The sequence below is a fragment of the Rhipicephalus sanguineus genome, chromosome 3 (assembly GCF_013339695.2).
Source record: "Rhipicephalus sanguineus isolate Rsan-2018 chromosome 3, BIME_Rsan_1.4, whole genome shotgun sequence".
Taxonomy (NCBI): Eukaryota; Metazoa; Arthropoda; class Arachnida; order Ixodida; family Ixodidae; genus Rhipicephalus; species Rhipicephalus sanguineus.
Genome location: NC_051178.1, coordinates 220,022,863 through 220,043,996, shown reverse-complemented (window position 1 = coordinate 220,043,996; position 21,134 = coordinate 220,022,863). Strand labels below are relative to the sequence as shown.

The 21,134-nt window shown below is 49.2% G+C and overlaps 1 protein-coding gene across 1 annotated transcript; it reads right to left on the bottom strand.

The window, feature by feature from the left end:
• Window positions 1-552: 552 nt before the first annotated feature.
• On the bottom strand, window positions 553-1,266 carry LOC119386309 (activity-regulated cytoskeleton-associated protein-like). The gene has a single exon (XM_037653634.1). It carries the CDS (start codon window positions 1,264-1,266, stop codon window positions 553-555), a length of 714 nt encoding a protein of 237 aa, XP_037509562.1.
• Between the last annotated feature and the right edge of the window lie 19,868 nt (window positions 1,267-21,134).

The following is a 21,134-nucleotide window of genomic DNA, read 5'->3' as shown; positions in this document are numbered from 1 at the left end:
AAATTGATGCCTTGACAAGTAGTCCTCGATTTCGACGGGTCTTTCACCATTTCGGGGGCATGGCGCATTTACGGAAATCCCGCGGAGACCGACTCTTCGATATGGGCACATTCTGTAAAGGTGTCCAGCTTCTCCGCAATGAAAACAAAGCGGCGTCCTGTCGGGTGTGCGCCACACGTCGCTTTTTCGTGGCCTCAGATCTCCTTGAAAAGGTGAGCCGCTCGAAGCCGATGGACGGCCACCGGGGGCTGCAAACGAAGCACTGTGCACGACGGGTTGGCGCAAAGCGTCGGCGTACGCTGGTACTCGACGTTCCTGCAATGGCTGTTCGAGTCGAACAGGTTGCGCCTCGGGTTCCGCTTGCAAAATGGCGTGACGAACTTCATCCCGAATAACAGTGGCAAGAGGTGAGACTGTCGGCGTAACTTGTGGGTGCAGAAGCTTTCGAAGCTCTTCCTTTACAATGGATCGCACCATTTCCCTCAGCGCTTCGCTGTTGCTGCCCAGGCTTGTCGAAAGAACATCTGCAGGTACACTACTGCCATCACGGCTCTAGCGACGGGAGCGCTGCTGCAATGCGCGCTCTATGGTCGTGGCTTCGCTGCGGAACTCGGCAACGGTGCGTGGTGGGTTGCGAACCAACCCTGCGAATAAGTCCTGTTTGACTCCTCGCATCAGGTGACGCAGTTTTTTCTCTTCGGTCATGTTCGGATCGGCGCGTCTGAAAAGGCGGGACATGTCCTCGATATACATGCCAACGCTCTCGTTCGTGCGCTGGTTTCTGGACTGGAGAGCATTCTCTGCCTTCTCTCGACGATCGGTGCTGGCATACGTAGCGACCAGATGTCGTCGAAACTCTTGCCAGGTCGGTATCACCGCTTCGTGGTTTTCATACCATGTCCTCGCTGCATCCTCCAACGCGAAGTACATGCGGCTCAGTTTTCTTGCCTCGTCCCAGCCGTTGATGTTCGCCACCCGCTCGAAGTGTTCCAACCAGTCCTCCACATCTTCGTACGTATCATCGTGGAAGGGCTCAGGCATGCACGGTGGGGACACGATGAGTTCGGATGTCACCGGGCTGGCCATCGTTCTTTCGTTGGCAGTGGACGATGCCTGTGTTGCCGGAGCAGTAGGGAGCGGTCCAAATTCAGGCGGGTCTCCTCGGAGGCGGCGGTTTGCACGCTGGTGTACTGGAGTCAGTTCACCAGGCTCCAATCGCTGAGGGTCAGGGCTCCGCTCTCTTGCACCCAGGGGACTTCCAATCATACCCCGCACCTCCACCAGAATGTAGCGTATTGAAGAGGGGAAACACAAACACTCGTTTATTGTAGGCGAACTTGTGCCCAGATAACTAGGTGCAAAATCAAGGAGTCCGCTATAGCATGCCACACATAAAAAGTGTCCGTTCGACGAACGCACTTCTTCTGGCCCGCTGGTCAACTCACAGTCTCGTGACCGTGCGCGAGAGGCATGCGTTGCGCGGCCACATGAAGCACGAGCAGGCGCGAGACGTTGCGGACGCTAACCCAGAGGCCCGCTGGCTTCTTGGTAGAGAAAACTTATTGTTGGCAGTCTCTGCGGCAATATCATGAACGAATGACATTACTTTTTCCTGTGTAGCACCGCCACGGATCGAATGACATTCGTTGCGCCGAATGACATTCGAACCTAATGACATTAACACCTCCAGTGCGACTTTGAGCGTATCTATCTATCTATCTATCTATCTATCTATCTATCTATCTATCTATCTATCTATCTATCTATCTATCTATCTATCTATCTAGCCGCCTACGACTTTGTGCTCTCCTGGTCGCTTGGTTAATCGAATGTACACCAAAATTGGTATGGCGTAACATGACTGTATGACGAACATAAATGACAAGTCATACCGTGAAAATCATGACACGCATGTCATGTACAGCATGATTTCCATGCCACGCTCATGGTGCGCTGGCGGCCATTTCGCTAGCTTGATATACACCAACATTGGTATCTTGCGACGTGACTGTGTGACGAACATAAATGACACAAGTTAACATGAAAATCATGACACGCATGTCATGTACAGCATGACTTACGTGCCACGCTCATAGTGCGCTGGCGGCCGTTTCGCTAGCTTGATCTACCCCGATATTGGTATTGCTTGACGTGACTGTGTGACGAACATAAATAACACACGAGTTATATGAAAATCATGACACGCATGTCATGTACAGCATGACTTACGTGCCACGCTCATGGTGCGCTGGTGGCCGTTTCGCTAGCTTTATATACACCAAAATTGGTATCTTGCTACGTGGCTGTGTAACGAACATAAATAACATGAGTTAACATGAAAATCATGACAGGCATGTCATGTACAGCATGACTTACGTACCACGCTCATGGTGCGGTGGCGGCCGTTTCGATAGCTTGATCTACCCCGAAATTGCTATTGCGCGACGTGACTGTGTGACGAACATAACAACACGAGTTAACATGAACATCATGACACGCATGTCATGTACAGCATGACTTACGTGCCACGCTCATGGGGCGCTGGCGGCCGTTTCGCTAGCTTGATCTATCCCGAAATTGGTATTGTGCGACGTGACTGTGTGACGAACATAAAAACACGAGTTAACATGAAAATCATGACAGGCATATCATGTACAGCATGACTTACGTGTCACGCTCATGGTGCGCTGGCGGCCGTTTCGCTAGCTTGATCTACCCCGGAATTGGTATTGCGCGACATGACTGTGTGACGAACATAAAAACACGAGTTAACATGAAAATCATGACACGCATGTCATGTACAGCATGACTTACGTGCCACGCTCATGGTGCGCTGGCGGCCGTTTCGCTAGCTTGATATACACCAAAATTGGTATCTTGCGACGTGACTGTGTGACGAACATAAATAACACGAGTTAACATGAAAATCATGACACGCATGTCATGTACAGCATGACTTACGTGCCACGCTCATGGTGCGCTGGCGGCCGTTTCGCTAGCTTGATCTACCCCGAAGTTGGTATTGCGCGACGTTACTGTGTGACGAACATAAATAATAGGAGTTAACATGAAAACCATGACAGGCATTTTCCTTAGTGACATACAAGGCGATGTATGCAGCTCTTTGCTGGCTGCTTCGCATTACATCGATTCCCACAATGCGTGGGATCTGCCGGCTTCTTTTTTTCTTCGTTCAGCGAACTGGGAGCGCAGAAAAAAACACAAAGGACGAAGCGAGGAACTACATAAGACGAGCGCTCAGATCAATGTATAAGTCATCCTTCCCTGTCACTGCATGACTGTGAATTTAGCTACCTAGATAACCCTTAGACATGTGCCTTGATTACACGCTTCGCATGCTGTTCATGCCGTCGTCATAATCTTTTTTTACATGCGCAATTTGTGTGCAAATGTGTCCTTCCGATGTGGAAAATAAATCAGTTGTTAGTGAGCGCTCGTCTTATATGGTTCCTCGCTTCGTCCTTTGTGTTTTGTTCTGCGCTCCCAGTTCGCTGAACAAAGAAAATGAATTACCAACTGCCCCACCTTTCAATCCTCCTATCATGAAAATACGTCAGATGTCGTGTAATGCGTTCATTTTATGCCCACTATCAAGCATTTTATCACCTCAATTGCATCGCTTGAGCATTACAGTTATCCTCGCACACGCTGCACTGACTTATGGTTAATACCACGTTTCCCTACTTTGTACAAACTGCAGTCATTGAAACACAACCTTCCATCAATTCTTAATCGATACATTATATAGGCAAGCCCACGTTAACTTCACTACGTCAAATGATTTTAAAATCATCAGTATCAGTACTCCATCATTAGGCTACAAGAGAAAACAATTTCTTATGAAACATCTACACTATATTTGGCATAAATTTCGTAGCTAACTCGCTCAGCCTTCATTCGTGCTTCATGTTATAGTGTTTCATGCAGTGAATATTTTTTTCTTATGTATCGTACATGAGTATCTATATTTGTACAAATGTGTATATATACGCATGCATGTGCGTGCATAGATGTCGACTGTTTCCCTTTTCAATGTGATTTTAACGCGATAGCGTTAGAGAGCTCGTGTCGCAGAAATTCCGGTGTCGGCGTGCGGTGTCGGCGTCGCTACCGACGCTTGTGAGCGAAAAATCGTCCCTGAGAGAAAAATCGAGAAAGATGCAAATAAAATATACAATAAAAATCTTCGGTCCCATTGATGCGAACCCGGGCCCATTGCGTGGCAAGCAGATGTCCCACCACAAAGCCACGATGCTACTTGCGACTGTTTCATAAAAAACATGGTTGATCCCTCCGTCAAAGGAATCGGAATAACACGAAAGTAAAGCGTGCCCATACAGAAGTAACTGAATGTTTACTGCCCATTGATATAGGAGAGTATGCACAATGTATAGTGATGTCTGGCAGCTATAGCACGTTTAACGTGGATGTGCCCACTTTGAGGTTGGTGGTGCATCTCCATCCCGACGACTGACGTCCCTGCTAAATGATTAAACAAACCCTTGTGGTAGCTGCAGTAGTTAACGCTGAAAGCGTAATCAGAGAACTAGGTGTGATAGCCAGAAGAGCGTCGCATATTGGACGCAGACCACGGCCTGTTAAAATGTGATTGAACACCATGACCGGACTAGAGGGAAACGCAAAGCGCGTCGTGCCGCCCCAGTAGCCCGGCCGCGATTTTAGGGGCGAAGCTCCTTATGCCGTGCGTCTGTCCATCCTCCGTTTGTAGCGTTGTAGTAGCCACCTCTAGCTTGTGAGAAGCGCGCGTTCTGGTATGCAGTAGAAGAAGAAGACGGCGTTGACGAGTGAGACTCTCGTGCGTGTTCGCCTGTGTGGCATTCTTTCTTCTTTACTGCGCGCGTTCTAGTATGCAGTAGAAGAAGAAGACGACGTTTCCGAAGTAACGCGCCATGAGGCTCCCTCTTGGCACGCTTTCACTTTAGCTCGGAGTCGCCAGATGGAAGACAAGGCTGCGGAACGGAGGGCACGGAACGGCGGCGGCAGCGCGCGCTCGCAGACAGAATCCTGAGGTGAGAGCCCGCGAGGCCGAAGCTGCACGTCGACGCCGCGAAGCAGATTCCGCCGTTCGAGCCCGGGAAGCCGAAGCTGCTCGACAAGCTGCACGGCTGCGGCGAGAAGACCCCGCCGTTCGAGCCCGCGAGGCTGAAGCTGCTCGACAAGCTGCCCAGCTGCGGCGCGAAGACCCCGCCGTTCGAGCCCGCGAGGCCGAAGCTGCTCGACAAGCTGCCCGGCTGCGGCGAGAAGACCCCGCCGTTCGAGCCCGCGAGGCCGAAGCTGCTCGACAAGCTGCACGGCTGCGGCGAGAAGACCCCGCCGTTCGAGCCCGGGAAGCCGAAGCTGCTCGACAAGCTGCACGGCTGCGGCGAGAAGACCCCGCCGTTCGAGCCCGCGAGGCCGAAGCTGCTCGACAAGCTGCCCGGCTCAACCCCGCCGTTCGAGCCCGCGAGGCCGAAGCTGCTCGACAAGCTGCCCGGCTCAACCCCGCCGTTCGAGCCCGCGAGGCCGAAGCTGCACGGCTGCGGCGCGAATCGGATCTTCAAAATGTGAAGGACCGTGAAGCGGCGAGAAAGCGCGCATACCGGCAGGCAGAGCCCGAGGCTGTGCGAGCACGTGAAGTGGCTGCAAAACGCATCAGGCGGGCTCTGCCCGAAGGCGCCGACGCGAGCTTCTAGCGGGACTTCCTTCATAACAGTTTCAGCCATAGTTGCGGTGTGTGCAACAGAATGTGGTTCTCAAACAATCTATTCACAATATCTTCCATCAAGAAGGACCACGCTCGCGCCAATGCCATCGCCGTGCTGCAGCGCGAGTTCGCTTCGCCCCATTCATCATCATTCACCACGTCGATATGCTGTGATTTTTTTCTAGGGGCGAGCGCGTGAGCGGGGAACGCGGTGTTACAGCCATGTGAGGCAGGCGTGCGTCGCAGAGCTATGAGCGAGGCCGACGCTGTTACGACGCTTATAAGGGCTCTAACGACGCTTAGCTAAGGTCGCCACCTCGCGGTATGTTAGGGCCATTGACAAAATTAAACTTCTATTCAAAACGCGCCGAATGGAAGGGACGTGTAACGCGTTGCAGGTGCTAATCTCGGAGGCCAGAGTAATGACGAATTACTTTTCCGCTCCCAGAGGGCAACACCACCACGCCGACCGGGAGAGTGGTAGATATAAAAGGCGCGTTTGTAAAGCCTCTAGAGTCTGTGACCGCAGCGCAGTGGATAGCGGACCCGGCGTCTGTTGTTGCGGACCGAGTGGTCGTGGGTTCGATGCCCGTTGACGAAACTTTTTGTCTTTTCCATCTAATCGTGTATATTTCTTCGACGTCATTTCCGTGACGGAAATGCGTCAGTGAAGTCTTGGTGGACCCCGGCATAAAACACTTTCGTGTTAAAAACACTACATAAATGCCATGTAGTGGAAGAGTCTCCTTAACGCGTTTTCTTCGGCAGGTGTCACGACGAAAATCAGCCCATTCGGCCATTTGTAGGCGCATTGGCGAGGCCATCAAACTACGCTTTAACACGAAAGTGTTTTATGCGGGGGTCCACCAAGACTTTCATGACGTATTTCCGTCACGGAAGTACGTCATGGTCCGTTGAAGGAAAAGGTCCATTGACGGGAATCGAACCCATGACCTCTCGGTCCGCAACGATGGCTGGCGGGCGTTTAGCCCACTGAGCTTCCGCCAAACACATTACGGAGGCGACATGAACGCGCTTTTAATCTTTCACACTTGCCTCTCACAGTGCTCTTGGATGGATGGATGCTATGAGCGTCCACTTTATAACGGGGTGGCGACATCTGTGCTACCAGTGTCAAAACAAAGAAACAAAAACACGCGTTGTTGCAACTACCGTCTCATGATGGTTAGCGCAAACGCGACACAGACAAAGGAAGAAGAAACAACGACACAAGCGCTATCTAACAACTGAATGTTTATTGGGAAAATCACAAATATATATGTCTAAGAAAGAGAAAAAACAACAAACCCGCACATGCGCCAAAGATAATTGACAGATAAAAAACGTGTCTGCTAACAAAACTACGCCCTTTCCAGGAAAGACACTTCCTCATCAATCAAAGCGATAGAGGGGCAGCTCACGCACGTGTCTTTCTTTTTTATCATCTCATAGGCCTCCGCCATTTCTCGAGTTGCAACTACCGTCTCATTCGGCGCGTTTCCAATAAAAGTTTAATTTCGTCAACGCTTTAACACACCATGAGGTGGCGGCTTTAGCGCAAGCCTCGCTCATAGCATCCATCCATATCGACAAATAGCTCTCCGACGCTCGCCTAGACACACCGCGTTCCTCGCTCGCCCTGTGAGAAGTAACGGCCAGGCTAGAGGGAAGACAAGACGCGCGTAGCGTTTCTCTTCGCATTTCACGACGCTTTTAAGGTAGGTCACCTCCTTCACAAACAATATTTATTGAAAAAAAATGATTTTTATGAATTCGACATTTTCAAGCTCCTTGTCTATTCAAGAATATTTAGCAAAAAGAAATATGTAGTTCTCTTGAGCCATTCGAAAGTTATGACCATTTTCCCAACAGCTCTAAGACGCATTCGAAACCGAAGCTGAAGGTTTCTGGTTCCACAACACCTGCCATGTCGTCATAAATGTTTTTTTAGACATATTACATAATGCTAATTGTCTAAATACATTCTAAAGCTTGTGGGGCATGATGTTTTCGATTTATTTGAAAATTCCCACTACACGGCTGCGGCACTCTGTTGTTTAAATTGTGCGCGTTTTCGCTCGGCTGTCTGTGCCTTTTCGTACACCACTTCGAGCTCTTCGACTTAGTTGTGGCCTTTCAAAATAGAAAGTTATAGTACTCCATAAAATATGTCAAAGATTAGGACAAAAAAGAAGCATCAACGCAAGTTATGGAATCAATATACCAAGAGTGGGCACGCTGTGGCGCACATAGATGAGAGTCAGCTGGAGACGCAAAATGAGCTAGAAAAAATATATATGCTCGCTCAAAAGGAGAATGTGCCGCTTCAGAAGAGGTCCCCAGCTATCATCCTGGAGAATTTAAGACATATTGAATGTTTCTTTATTATATGTACGTTCGACTGAAATCTTTAAAGCCATTTTTCTCAGAACATGATTTTTTGCATCCTACACTTACGCGAACAGTGCTAACTTTCCTTGTAAGTAATATTTTCATACCAAATTTTGTTTGATATTTTCTACTAGATAGAACTCTGCATTCAAGCAGAATTATTGAAAATGAGCTGTAACTTTTTGTACTATGACCAATTGTGTGCAAAGCAAACCTGTCAAATACAAACTTTTTCATTCTTCTTACGATAACGCGCCCTAGATTAGAGATGGGTTGATCGTGGAGGTTAGATGCACAGGATATTGTCCTCACTACGTACCTGCCAAGTCTTGTTTCAATCGCATTAACCATTTTGTAGTTATGACTGTTGGCACAACATGCATACTTTGGCAGATTTTGATTTTTATAAATTTTGTGTTTTGCATTTTTAGCAGTTTCATCATTCTAAAGTTTAAATTTACCTAAGCCCTACAAGCCAAAACCATAATTATAACTTTTGGACTGCAACTGTAAAATTTTTTCTCGAAGGTGGTGACCTACCTTAAGGAGTGCATATCGAGCATTAGTGTTTATTATGTGCTTGTTGATGCCATCTTTGCGCGGGATTCACCATATGCGGTGCCCACGTATGTGTTAAGAACATCAGCTACCGCGAGGGTTAAATCATGATCATGGGCGTTTGTCGTCGGTACGGAGATGTGCCACTCATAGAGTTTCCTACACTTACCTAGAGGGAAAAGTGGCGCTACCCGCTGTTGGACGCATGGGAATGCCGGGATATGTGAGCTTCGAACTTGACTCGGATTCGTATCCTTCACGTGGAGCCCAGAAACCTCGAAGACATAGAGTTACTATACTGACTCTAGAGGAAAAGCTCCCCATAGGGCCCATGCATTGAAACCTATAACCGCATGGGTTCCGCCATGATGGAACAAAACGAGCGTTGCCAGCGTTGCCAGACCCTGAGACGCTCGCTATATTTGACGGTAGTAATCAGTTTTAATCTACCAACCTAAGCCAGCTACGCGCTTTTCAGAGAACATCAGCTGTGTTTTGATGCGTGAAGCCGTGTGTTAGTGTACGGTTGTCTGTGCAGCTGGTCCGGTTGATAACAGTTAAAATTTCCACCTGTTTGTGCATGGTTTTCACTAGGCACTCCCTACCAAAGTTTCTCCGTTCGCTAGCACAAGGGTCATTCGACAGATTCGCAGGTCGAAGCAAAGTCCGTAGGCCGTGGTCGCGCGCTGATTCTACTTGCAATGGCGAGACACCTGTATCCACGTTCTTTTTCAGCTCACTGCCGTACTTCATCGCAGAGAGCCGTAAAGCACAAAAATGTCGATTGCAGAATGCAGCGGCGAATGTGAGTGAGACATCTCCCGAAAGCTTCAATCGAAACTAAAGTTACACTGCCCACGAAGCTTTATCGCCGTTAAAAAGTCTAAAAAAAATCGGTTGCGACTAGTTCGTACATAACTTTCAGGGCTTGTCTCATCTCTTCTTTGCCGTCCGTCCTGGTTTGCACTGAAGTTTTCAGCTTGAAAGAAAAAAGGGCTGTCACATGAAGTCGAGTGGTATGCGGGGATAGAAAACGCACACAACGGGACAGTATGACAACTACGAGATACACGACGTGAACGAAGTTTCAGGGGCTTCAACACGACGCGCAAACAGCGCAAACCGGCGCAATCGGCCGCGAGCACACACTCGCGTACTCGCGAGTGTTGATATGGTGGTGCCATCTAGTTAACCGGCCTGCAAACGCTCCTTTCCGCGCGCAGTAAATTGCATAAATAGCCGTCGTATTCTTTCGTAGAAGTATTTAAAATACACACAAAACAATATCCGCAAGTTTTTAATTGTGCAGATGCTTCTTTAGGATTGATATGTGATGGCAAGAATGACAACGTTCCAAGATGTCAGCGTTCTTGTGGTTATAGGTCTCGCGGCCCAGCTTTTCCTCTAGAGTCGGTATATTAACTCTATGCTCGAAGACGCGTCTGGCTTCAACGCGTTCCTTGCGTCGAAATGGTTGATTTCTTACTGAAGGAGCACGTAGTGAGGTATTTGTTTTTATTATTGCAGAAAAACAAGTTTTATTTAACATTGGAAACTTCTGCGTCGATGTATAGTTTTACTAAGCGTAAAAATTAACCAACGGCCGCTAGACTTCGCAGGCAGACGACAAAGGCAGCGTTCTTTCTGCCACTGTTCGTCGTCTGTTTCTTTCTTTCGCCGTTTGGTTATGCCGTCAAGGTGAGTGGACGTTTATTTTAAAATATAATACGCGTAAATGACATCCGCTTACAAAAGTTTTCTTTGAGAGAAGCTTTATTTGCGCAGCCGTATCCGCTTTTGAGTCGAAGCCTCGCACAACACCAGCCAACACAAGCCTCGCAGCCACGTATACCGTCATTCCCAGCGCTCCAACGGCGGCCGTTAAGAAATTCGCATAGACGGTGGCGCCAGATTTCCCTCTAGGTATTCTTGTAAGAAACTCTATGGTGCCACTAGCCGTCAACGTGAGTGCGATGCGTCTACATCAAGCGATGCTATAACTGCCAAACAACAGTAGACATTGTACAGGCTCTCATATACCAATGCACTACAAACAATGAACTACTTCTGTGACGACACGTTTCACTTTCGTGTTATACCAATTCCTATGAAGGCGGGATCAACCATATTTTTTTTTTGCGCGACGCCATGCTTCGAAAAAGGCCGGGATAGTGCAGCCATCGTCGCTAAAAACACACACGACCTTTCAAACAGCTCTAAAAATGGACAACTATGTCCATCTAGCGGAAAACATATCAAGCCAACGCCTGCTTTCAAGAGGAGGCGTTGATCAAGCAAACAGCGAACGCTAGATAATGTGCTGCCATCTGTGAGCCATTGTGAGAAATATGTCTCGACTCTTTATGGCCTCCGAGATGGTAAGCGCGCGGCGTGTATCTCAGAGGCCATGCGACTCTCGCACAGGGAACTGTTTTAGATCAAAAACCTGTTACATCGCGCGCGCGCGTGTGTGTGTGTGTGTCTGTGTGCGTGCGTGTGTAACAATACACATTAATAAGTATGCACTTAGTGGTTGAAGTGCGCACTAGGGGCCGGAATTCGCTATCGCGTTCAACTCTTAAAGGCGAAGTTTAAGGGTCCCCCAATTTTTATCCTTTTGTGTAGTAAAGGTACGTTTTGTTTCATCTTTGGCGCTATATTTTTTATTGCAACTTTGCTGTATTCTATGTAAAAACAATGCTGCTTTTGTTCGCTGTTGACTATGCTGATGACCTTCAACCATCTTTCAGCTATTGACATGTTTCTGTTCATCATAACAGAGCAGCAAGTTGGGCTAGTTGGTTGATGTTCATTCTTCAAAGGTATACTGCGCTATAAGAAACAAGGACACAGAAAAGGGGGGGGACGACACATGCGCAGACTGTGAGTCTGCGCATGTGTTGTCCCCCCCCCCTTTTCTGTGTCCTTGTTTCTTATAGCGCAGTATACCTTTGAAGAATGATCTGTTCATCATGTACAACAAGGTCGGGCGCCACGTGTGCCTACCAGTCAAGCCCTGCCTTGTGTTTTTGGTTTCCGGGGCTCTGTCAAGCTGCAGACCGCAGCTTTTAGCCCTGAAAACCATTCCAAATTAAATGGATGGATGGAAAGTCCTTTACTGAAAAAGAAGCAGGCGCATGTCCTCTGTGGGGATAAGCGGGACTTTCAAACTATACTAATATTTCACAGTGTCTTAGGGTTTGCATGTGTATTTGGAAAAAACGAAAGAACTTGAATTTGGCCGTGGCCTCCGCGGTTAGCTACTGCAACGCGTCGTTGCTACGCGTCCTTCCAATTCGGCGCGTTACCAATGGAAAAAGTGCAATTTTGTCAACGCCTTAACACACCGCGAGGTGACGACCTTAGCCCAAGCGTCGGCCTCGCTCATAGCATCCCTCCATGCCAGAAAAATCACGCCATATCCACGAGTTGAATGATGATTGAGGGGCTGGTTCGGAGAAGATCGGCAAAAACCCGTGAGTCTTTCGAAACACGAGCGCTCGCATACCTTGCAGCTATGGCCGAACGATCGATCGAGTAACTCGCGCTTGAAGCGCACGTCGGCGCCGCCAGCTTCGGCTTGCGACCGCTTTCGGCGCTTGACCGCCGCTTCCCGCTCCGCTTCGAGGTTCTCTTGCCGCCGCTTACGTGCCGCCTCCGCTTCGCGAGCCTTCTTCTCGCGAGCTCGCACCGCAGGGTCTTGCCGCCGGGCCCGCGCTGCTGCTGCCCTACGAGCTCTAGCCGCCGCTTGCATCGCCTCCAAGGTATTCATGAGGAGTTGCTGCGCTAAGTAGCGCGCGCGTCGAGTGTGCAGCGGAGCGTGCGGTATGGGAGGAGAGCAGGTGTGTGCCGCGCCGCCTCGAGCGGCGGCGCGCCATCTAGCGGGCGACCTATGAACTATTGCACAGCTGCGCCTGTAGCGGTCGCCTTTGGAACTAAGGTTACGGCGCGGGACTTGGCCCCAGTTTAGGAACCTGGCGAGCCAGCTCCTAAAATAGGTCTGCGACGCACGCCTGCCTGTAACACCGCGTTGCCCGCTTACGCTCGCCCCGGAAAAAAATCGCGGTCGGGCTACAGGGGGGAGACAACGCGCGTCGCGTTTCCCTCTAGTCCGGCCGTGGTGTTCAATAGCTCTAACATACCGCGCGATAGCTATCTTAGCCCAAGTTGTGCGTCGAATGAGCGACGCTCTTCTGGCTGTCACATTGCTTTCTCTGATTATGCTACCACTGTTAACTACTACAGCTACCACAAGGGTTTGTTTAATCATTGATCACGGACGTTAGTCGTCGGAATGGAGATGTACCACCAAGTGTCAACGTGGGTGCATCCACGTTAAACGGTGCTATAGCTGCCAAACAACAATAGACATTGTGCAAGCTCTCTTACATCAATGTATACTCAACATTCAATTACTTCTGTAAGGACACGTTTTACTTTCGTGTTATACCGATTCCTATGGCGAAGGGATCAACCATGTTTTGTTTTGTTTTTCTTTTTGTAAGCTTAATAATATTATGCATTCGTTGTTCAACAAATTAATGTTGTTAAAAATACCTTATAAGCGGGCGGAGCATGAAATGTCGGCACACTGTGACCTCAGAGAGAACTAGGCCGAACAATGGTTGTCAGCAAGAGCGAACATAAGTTGGCTTCCTTTCAGACCGGCAGTAATCGCGGTAATGATGACGTCAGTGCCGTCGCTGACTCCTTCCCCTTTGTGCGAGAGTTCGCAGAAGGCACATAGCGATCTGGGGCCGCCTCCCACGAGTGCTGCGACGTACCGAAGACTGGCCTTATGGAGAGGTTGTTCCGGCTTCTTCCGGTTGAGACTGGATGACGAATTGGGTCCATGCTGTTGGCCACCAGCGGTTGGTGCACAACATCCGCGTCCGTCGCTTCTGGAGCCCGTCTCACTAGGCGCGCTGTATTCGTAGGACTGCTTCAACAGAATATCAGGCGCTTACTTTTCCGGTATACTACAAGGTCGCACGGTCTCTGCGTGAGCATACCGCTCTTCGCTTCCAGTATGGACAAATAGGTGGAAGTGCTCACGCGCCTAAGCACGATTCCCGCCTGCCATTTTCCCTCACTTGGCCTAAAGCCATTTACAAAAACACTCTCTCCTTCCGCGAATTTCGCAATTTTCGTCCGGTTTGCTTCCCCGTATCATTCGACTTGTCCAACTTTTCCTGCATTCTTTGTTCAAGATCGGGGTGCAGAAGGCTGAGCCGTGTCCGAGGCTTCTGCGATAGATGAAAATAGCTCGGCTGGCGTATTCCTGTACGTGAAGATGAATGCGATGTCCAAGTTCACCGTTTTGTTTCTCCTCTGAGACTTTTTTCAAATAAGTGTCGCTTTAACGTTTGCACGCAACGCTCAGCAGTGCCATTCGGTAAGGAGGGGCCTTTGTACCGCGGATTCCATCATGTTTCAAAAAGACCTCAAAGCAGGCCGATGTGAACTGCGGATCGTTGTCCCTTGCTATTTCACCGGATAAAACATCGGCAGCAAATACATTGCGCAGCTTTTCCACCGTCTTCTCACTGTTTGTTGTGTTCATAGCAAAAACTTCCAGTGACTTTGAATAAGCGTCCACCAACACAAGAAACCACTGTTGATCGCGATATGCAAAGACAAGATGTTGCCGCCTGCGTGTAAGCCATCCCCAAGGTAACAGAGGAACCTCACGTGACAAGTTTTGGGTCAGCTGACACTTAGCGCAGGCCCTCACTGTTTGTTCGATGTACTGAGTTAAGCAGGGCTACCAGTAGCGGCACAAGCACAGTACAGCTACTTCTGGAATGGGGCACCGTGGTTCTGTCCTCACCGGAAACAGCCTGGTGTTCCTACTTTGTGTCCTTTTCCGCTGTATTCTCATGGGTTCTTGATTCAACTTTTAGGCCTTGAGCATGCCATTTGAGCATACTGACCGCTAGATGAGCTCGGCTGTATATTTTTTTATCTCTGCGCAGGACAGCTCGATGCTCTTTGAGACGTCGCCTACAAATGACAGATCTTCAATAGTTCCGATTGAGTAACCCGGTCGGTCACTACAGCGACAAAACTGTGCCGCGAAGCTTCGTCTAGAAAGTAACCGAATTTGCACGACGTGGCAAGCAGTTTCAATCACAAATGCTGCCACGGATTCATTTTCTTGCTCTACTCTGCAGTTGAAGGAGCACTAAGCCCATTCTTCTCGTATCAAATGTCAAAAGCCATAACTCTCATTATCCAAATAACAGAAATGAAATGCTTTCTACTTTTAGGGGCGAAGCTCCTTAGGGTGTGGGTCGTTCCCTCCTCTGTAGTAGTAGTAGTAGTATGTAGCCACCTCGCCCGATCGGCAACGGGCGAGGTGGATCGGCAACAGCGCGAGGTCCCTGCCGTACGAGAATTAAATCACACTAAAGGACATGCTTTGCGGGTGATATACTCTAGTGAGCTTTGAACTTTTCGTCTTAATGTACATGATAAAGAAATTATTTCTACGAAAAACGCAAAACACACCTTGAGCAAGATGTTTGGTTTTGGGACGCTAAATGGGACCATGAGGCGATGCGAAGCCGGAGCACTTGCACGATCGCGTTCCGTTGGCTTTCGTTGGGCATGCTACCGACCTCGCGTTGTGGAAACCGAAGAGGAACGCTACGCGCGTCGTGTATTCCCTCTAGCCTTGCCGTTAATTCTCACAGGGCGAGCGGGGAACGCGGTCGCTCTTGGCGCGCTTTCTCTTTCGCTCGGGAGCGGACACTTTCTTTGCATTTCACCGATCACAAAGCGGTGATAATGAAGGGACCACGTAAACCAACAGTACAATAAAAGCTTGATGTTTAATATGCACACGGTGTTTCACATTCTTTATATGGTGTACTGGGCGAATTTCACGGACGAGTTTCATGGTTTACCGATGATTTCCTCCGGAGCTTCGCCCCACACATCATCATTCACCCCGTGGATATGCGGTGATTTTAAATGCGAAGCATTTCTTAGGGAACCTTTGGCGTTCTGAGCGTTTCTGTCTACATATCTATCTATCTATCTATCTATCTATCTATCTATCTATCTATCTATCTATCTATCTATCTATCTATCTATCTATCTATCTATCTATCTATCTAGCTAGCTAGCTATCTATCTATCTATCTATCTATCTATCTATCTATCTATCTATCTATCTATCTATCTATCTATCTATCTATCCGCCTACGTCTGGGTGCTCTCATGATCGCCTCCTTAACTTGGTGTAGACCAAAATTGCCATGAGAGGGTAAGAGGATTTCACGAATATGACTCTCGGGTCACGACATGAAGAACGTGAAAATCCTGTCGCGTACGTCGTCAAACCCTTTCATTCAAAAAATTGGCCGCGTATCTGCGTGCTTCGCTGCAAATGTCGTGTAAAGACGATAGAAGAGGCGCTGTGTGAGATATGGACGCCATCTGGCAATACGTCGGGAAACATGAGTGCTGTGTTGCGTGCTGGTAGTCCCGGCGCAGCAGCAGGCGAAGACCGGCGGTGACCAACGCGACCGGCGGGGACGCCAGCCAGCCCGAAAACGCGGTTTGGCGCGAAGCGTTGAAGCAGAGAAACGTCCGCACTCAACGAGTACTCTCCACACACTCTTTTATTTACACGTCGCCTGAGTAAAACAGGAACGCCAGAGCGGCGCCCACAACCGGCAGCCTGAAGGCCGCCCGCAACGCTGCTTTTTCATTTTTTAAATATTTTTTTTCACCTTCTTGGCCTTCTCAAAACTAAAGTTTTTCAACACCAACCCATGGCATTCGTACAGTGCAATACAGAACCGAAACCGAAACACAACAATGAGCTCGTGCGAAGGGCACGGAGGAAGGCAAATTTCAGCGCAGTCGCATTTTCAGCTTTGTTGAAACAGCGCTCACTAGACGACGACGAAGTAAAAGAAGGCACAGGACAGGCAGCGCCTGTCCTGTGCCTTCTTTTACTTCGTCGTCGTCTAGTGAGCGCTGTTTCAACAAAGATGAACGCATACCAACTCGCTCAAGCTTCCATTCTTATGCATTTTCAGCGCAGCTTAAGAAACTAGGGTCCTTAAAATTACGTATGTATGCATTTTCTATTAAAGGAACACGCCATCTAATACTCACCTAGGGATGTTGCACCTCAGATATGCATGATATTTACTTTTTGATCGACAACGTTCACAAGTATGAACAGCTGTACCAGTTCAAGACGGCTGGCCCTTGGGCAAGTGGTTCAACTTTGGCCGAGTGGCTGAATCGAGGGACGTGCCGACAAACAGAAAGACAGACAGACAGAAAGACAGACCAAAATTTCTGCGTTTAAGTTCCCCAAGAAAGACTATCGTCTTTAAAAGTGTGGCACATACCCGTTTACCACGGGCCACGGTATACAGGTGATTGACAGGTTATATCTACCCAGGAACGGAGAGCACAGGCATTGGTAACTTAAATGCGAGAGCGTTAAAGAAAACCGACATCGGCAGCGCTGACCCGACGAATGGAAAGAATGTAAATTAGGATCCCAGCATGAATCGAACCCAAGAATTCTGCATGTCAATCAGGTATTCTACTACAGAGCTACGCCACGTCTATAAACTGGTTTGGAAAAACAGCCTATGCAGGCTTAATGTCGGTGCAATGTCAATTGTGGTTATGGTGCTGGCTATCTAATTTTGCAAGAAAGCAATAAACACAACACGAAGCTCCTACGATGTGTACTCCTACGATACAGGCGTCATATCAGAATAACGTGTGTGGTTCGAGTGTTGGCTCCGCTTTTACAGCAGTCTAATAAACATTACATATGTATTCCTATGATTCAGCAAGCTATATGGAAGCATTGCTCGACCCCGGAGGCATACATTAACGAAAGCTACGTATCATATTCACATCATCGCACCGTAAAGTGCACTTAGTCCGCCAGAACGACGCAGTGCCCTTTTCATTTCTTACGAGGCTGAGCGATGGCCTCATGCTTACCGTAGATGATGCCAGACTTATTGACAGCCGCTTTGTAGACTAGGCTACGTAGGCCACATACGCCTAGGTAGTCTACGAATACAACAAGCACCATGCACTGATGTTGGTCTACGTAGCACTATCCAGGCCTACCAGCCTCGACGGCCTATACTTCACCAAGGCGAAGGGTGACTTCAGGTTCCGACATGTCGCCGGCTCTGTCGACAGACAATTTGTCGACGAAATGACTGAGGCATCCACGATTTCCAACAGCTGTACTATACCGCATACTTCACTACACATGGACCCCTCGTCACCGCGATCACGACTGGATCCAATAACAAATCATGACCAGCTGCTGGTGCTCACTGATCACGGTGATGATAAACGTGTTCAAGAACTGTCAAGAACCTCTTCCACACATGCACACGAGTTCGTGAAACGTGCGTGCGCTCTCCATCATAAGGGACAAGTATAAGCACTACATCTCAGCTTACCGCTTCTGGTGTAGGTATTACCCACGTTGCCGTTGGCAGCGTTAACCAACTGTAAACAACTGGTCATATAACGCATATGCGGCTCTTCAACATATATGTGTGCGGTTAAATTGATATATATCTTTAGGGTCTTTTTGCGACGTTTCTCTCAGTAAAAAAATACGCCACAGTCACCTTCCCGCAGAACGCTTCGCATAACATCGACTCCCATGGTACGTGGGATCTGCCGAATCTTTTTTTTTTAATTTTTCTGTATATATTTTCTTTTCGTGTCGAATAAAAGTTCAGTTGAAAGTCAGTGCTTGCCTCTGTTGCTTCTCTTGTGTGTCCCCGTGTAGAATATCGCGCTGTTGCCATTTTATAATGCAAAACCAACTAGCCAAAAGCTTCACTTTACTCAATGTGATTACAAATGTTTCACGGCGTTTTCCACGTTACCATTCCGTGACTAGACACTCTGACCAGTTAGCTTTCTGTCGCGCTAAAGCAAACCGGTGCCCTAAAAATTGGTTGTCAGTCCCTTTAAGAATCAGGTCGACGAAATGCTACGGGACCACATCATCCAGCCCTCCAAGAGTCCGTGGGGGTCACCTGTGGTGTTAGTGAGGAAGAAGGATGGAAACCTACGTTTCTGCGTCGACTACCGTCGCCTGAACAAAGTTACGCAGAAGGACATGTACCCTCTCCCACGAATAGACGACGCCCTAGATCGACTACACAACGCGAAGTTCTTTTCGTCGATGGATCTCAGGACCGGCTACTGGCAAATCGGAGTCCTCGAGCAGGACCAAGAAAAGACTGCCTTTATAACACCAGACGGCCTGTTCGAGTTCAAGGTGATGCCCTTTGATCTTTGCTCGGCACCTGCGACTTTTCAACGTGTTATAGATACAGTGCTGGCTGGCTTGAAGTGGCAGACATGCCTCGTGTACTTGGACGACGTCGTTGTGTTTGCCTCCGACTTCGACGAACACCTCCGGAACCTTGAAGCGGCACTTCAAACAATCAAGAGCCCCGGACTTAGCTTGAAACCATAAAAGTGCCGCTTCGCGTACGACGAACTCTTGTTCTTGGGCCATCTCATTAGCAATCTGGAGTTCACCCGGACCCCCGGAAAACAGCTGCCATTGCTGCCTTCCCGCCGCCCACCGTACGCCGTACGCCGATTTCTGGGCTTGTGCGCCTATTACAGAAGTTTCGTAAAGTAATTTTCACGGATCGCCCAGCCACTGACGGAACTCAGGAAGGCCGACGTCGTATTCAGGTGGGAAACTTCGCAAGTTCAAGCATTTCAAGAATTGAAACGACGCCTGCAGACGCCTCCGATACATGCGCATTTCGACGAATACGCCGATACGGAAATCCACACCGACGCAAGCAGCGTAGGAGTCCGCGCCGTCCTTGTGCAGGAGACTGACGGGCAGGAAAGGGTCATCAGTTATGCTAGCCGGTCGCTATCAAAGGCAGAAACCAACCATTCCACAACAGAAAAGGAGTGGCTGGCCATCGTCTAGGCTACATCGAAGTTTCGCCCCTACCTGTACGGCAGGCCCTTCAATGTTGTGAGCGACCACCACGCCTTGTGTTGGCCAGCTAACTTGAAGGACCCTTCAGGCCACCTTGCACGATGGAGCTTGAGACTTCAAGAATTCGACGTTACTGTCGTTTACAAGTCCGGAAGAAAACACTCTGACGTCGACCGCCTGTCTCGTGCCCCCGTGGACCCGCCGCCGCAAGACGACCAGGATGATAACTGCTTCTTGGGAACCATAAGTGCTGGCGACTTCGCTGAACAACATCGATCTGACCCGCAACTCAGAGGCCTTATGGAATATCTCGAGGGCAAGACCGCCGTCGTTCCGAAAGTATTCAAGCGAGCACTGGCGTCGTTTTTCTTACGCGACGGCGTTCTCCAAAAGAAGAACTTCTCACCACTTCCAGCAAAGTACCTTCTCGTGGTGCCTTCAGAATTGCGACCAGAAGTCCTCCAGGTCTTGCACGACGACCCGACAGCAGGACACCTCGGTGTTTCCCGAACGCTGGCAACAATACAGGAAAAGTACTACTGGCCGCGCCTTGCCGCAGATGTCACTAGCTACGTAAGGACGTGCAGAGACTGTCAGCGACGCAAGACTCCGCCAACAAGACCAGCGGGCTTTCTTCAGCCGATCAAGCCACCTCGGTGGCCGTTCCAGCAGATTGGGATGGACCTCCTGGGGCCGTTCCCAACGTCGACTAGAGGTAATAAGTGGATCGTCGTAGCTACCGACTGCCTGACCCGCTACGCCGAAACACGGGCCCTGCCCAAAAGCAGTGCCGCCGAGGTAGCCAAGTTCCTCGTTGAGAACGTCGTCTTACTTCATGGCGTCCCAGAGGTCCACATCACGGACAAAGGTGCCGTCTTCTGCAGACCTAACTCAGGCGATTCTGAGATACAGCCAGACAAGCCACCGCCGGACCACCACCTACCACCCACAGACCAATGGCCTCACCGAGCGCCTAAATACGACCATCGCCGACATGCTGGCCATGTACGTCGACGTCGAACACAAGACCTGGGATGCCATCCTTTCGTACGTGACCTTCGCATACAACACCGCCGTGCAAGAAACGACGCATATGACACCCTACAAGTTGGTCTACGGAAGGAACCCGGCAACGACGCTCGACGCCATGTTATCCAACATCCCTGACGAAGGAAACCTCGACTTCACTCTTTACCTTCCGTGCACCGAAGAAGCCCGACAGCTCGCCCGCCAACGCATCAATAATCGGCAGATGACCGACAGCCGCCGTTACAATCTTCGACGACGCTTCGTTGAATATCAGCCCGGCGACCGTGTTTGGGTCTGGACGCCGATACGCCGACGTGGGCTCAGTGAAAAAAACATGGTTGATCCCTCCGTCATAGGAATCGGTATAACACGAAAGTGAAACGTGTCTTCACAGAAGTAGTGCTTATTGTGTAGTGATATATGAGAGCTTGTACAACGTCTATT

What these genes read in the sequence shown, in the direction of transcription:
- LOC119386309 (XM_037653634.1), bottom strand. Translation starts at nt 1,266, where the DNA reads ATGATTGGAAGTCCCCTGGGTGCAAGAGAGCGGAGCCCTGACCCTCAG.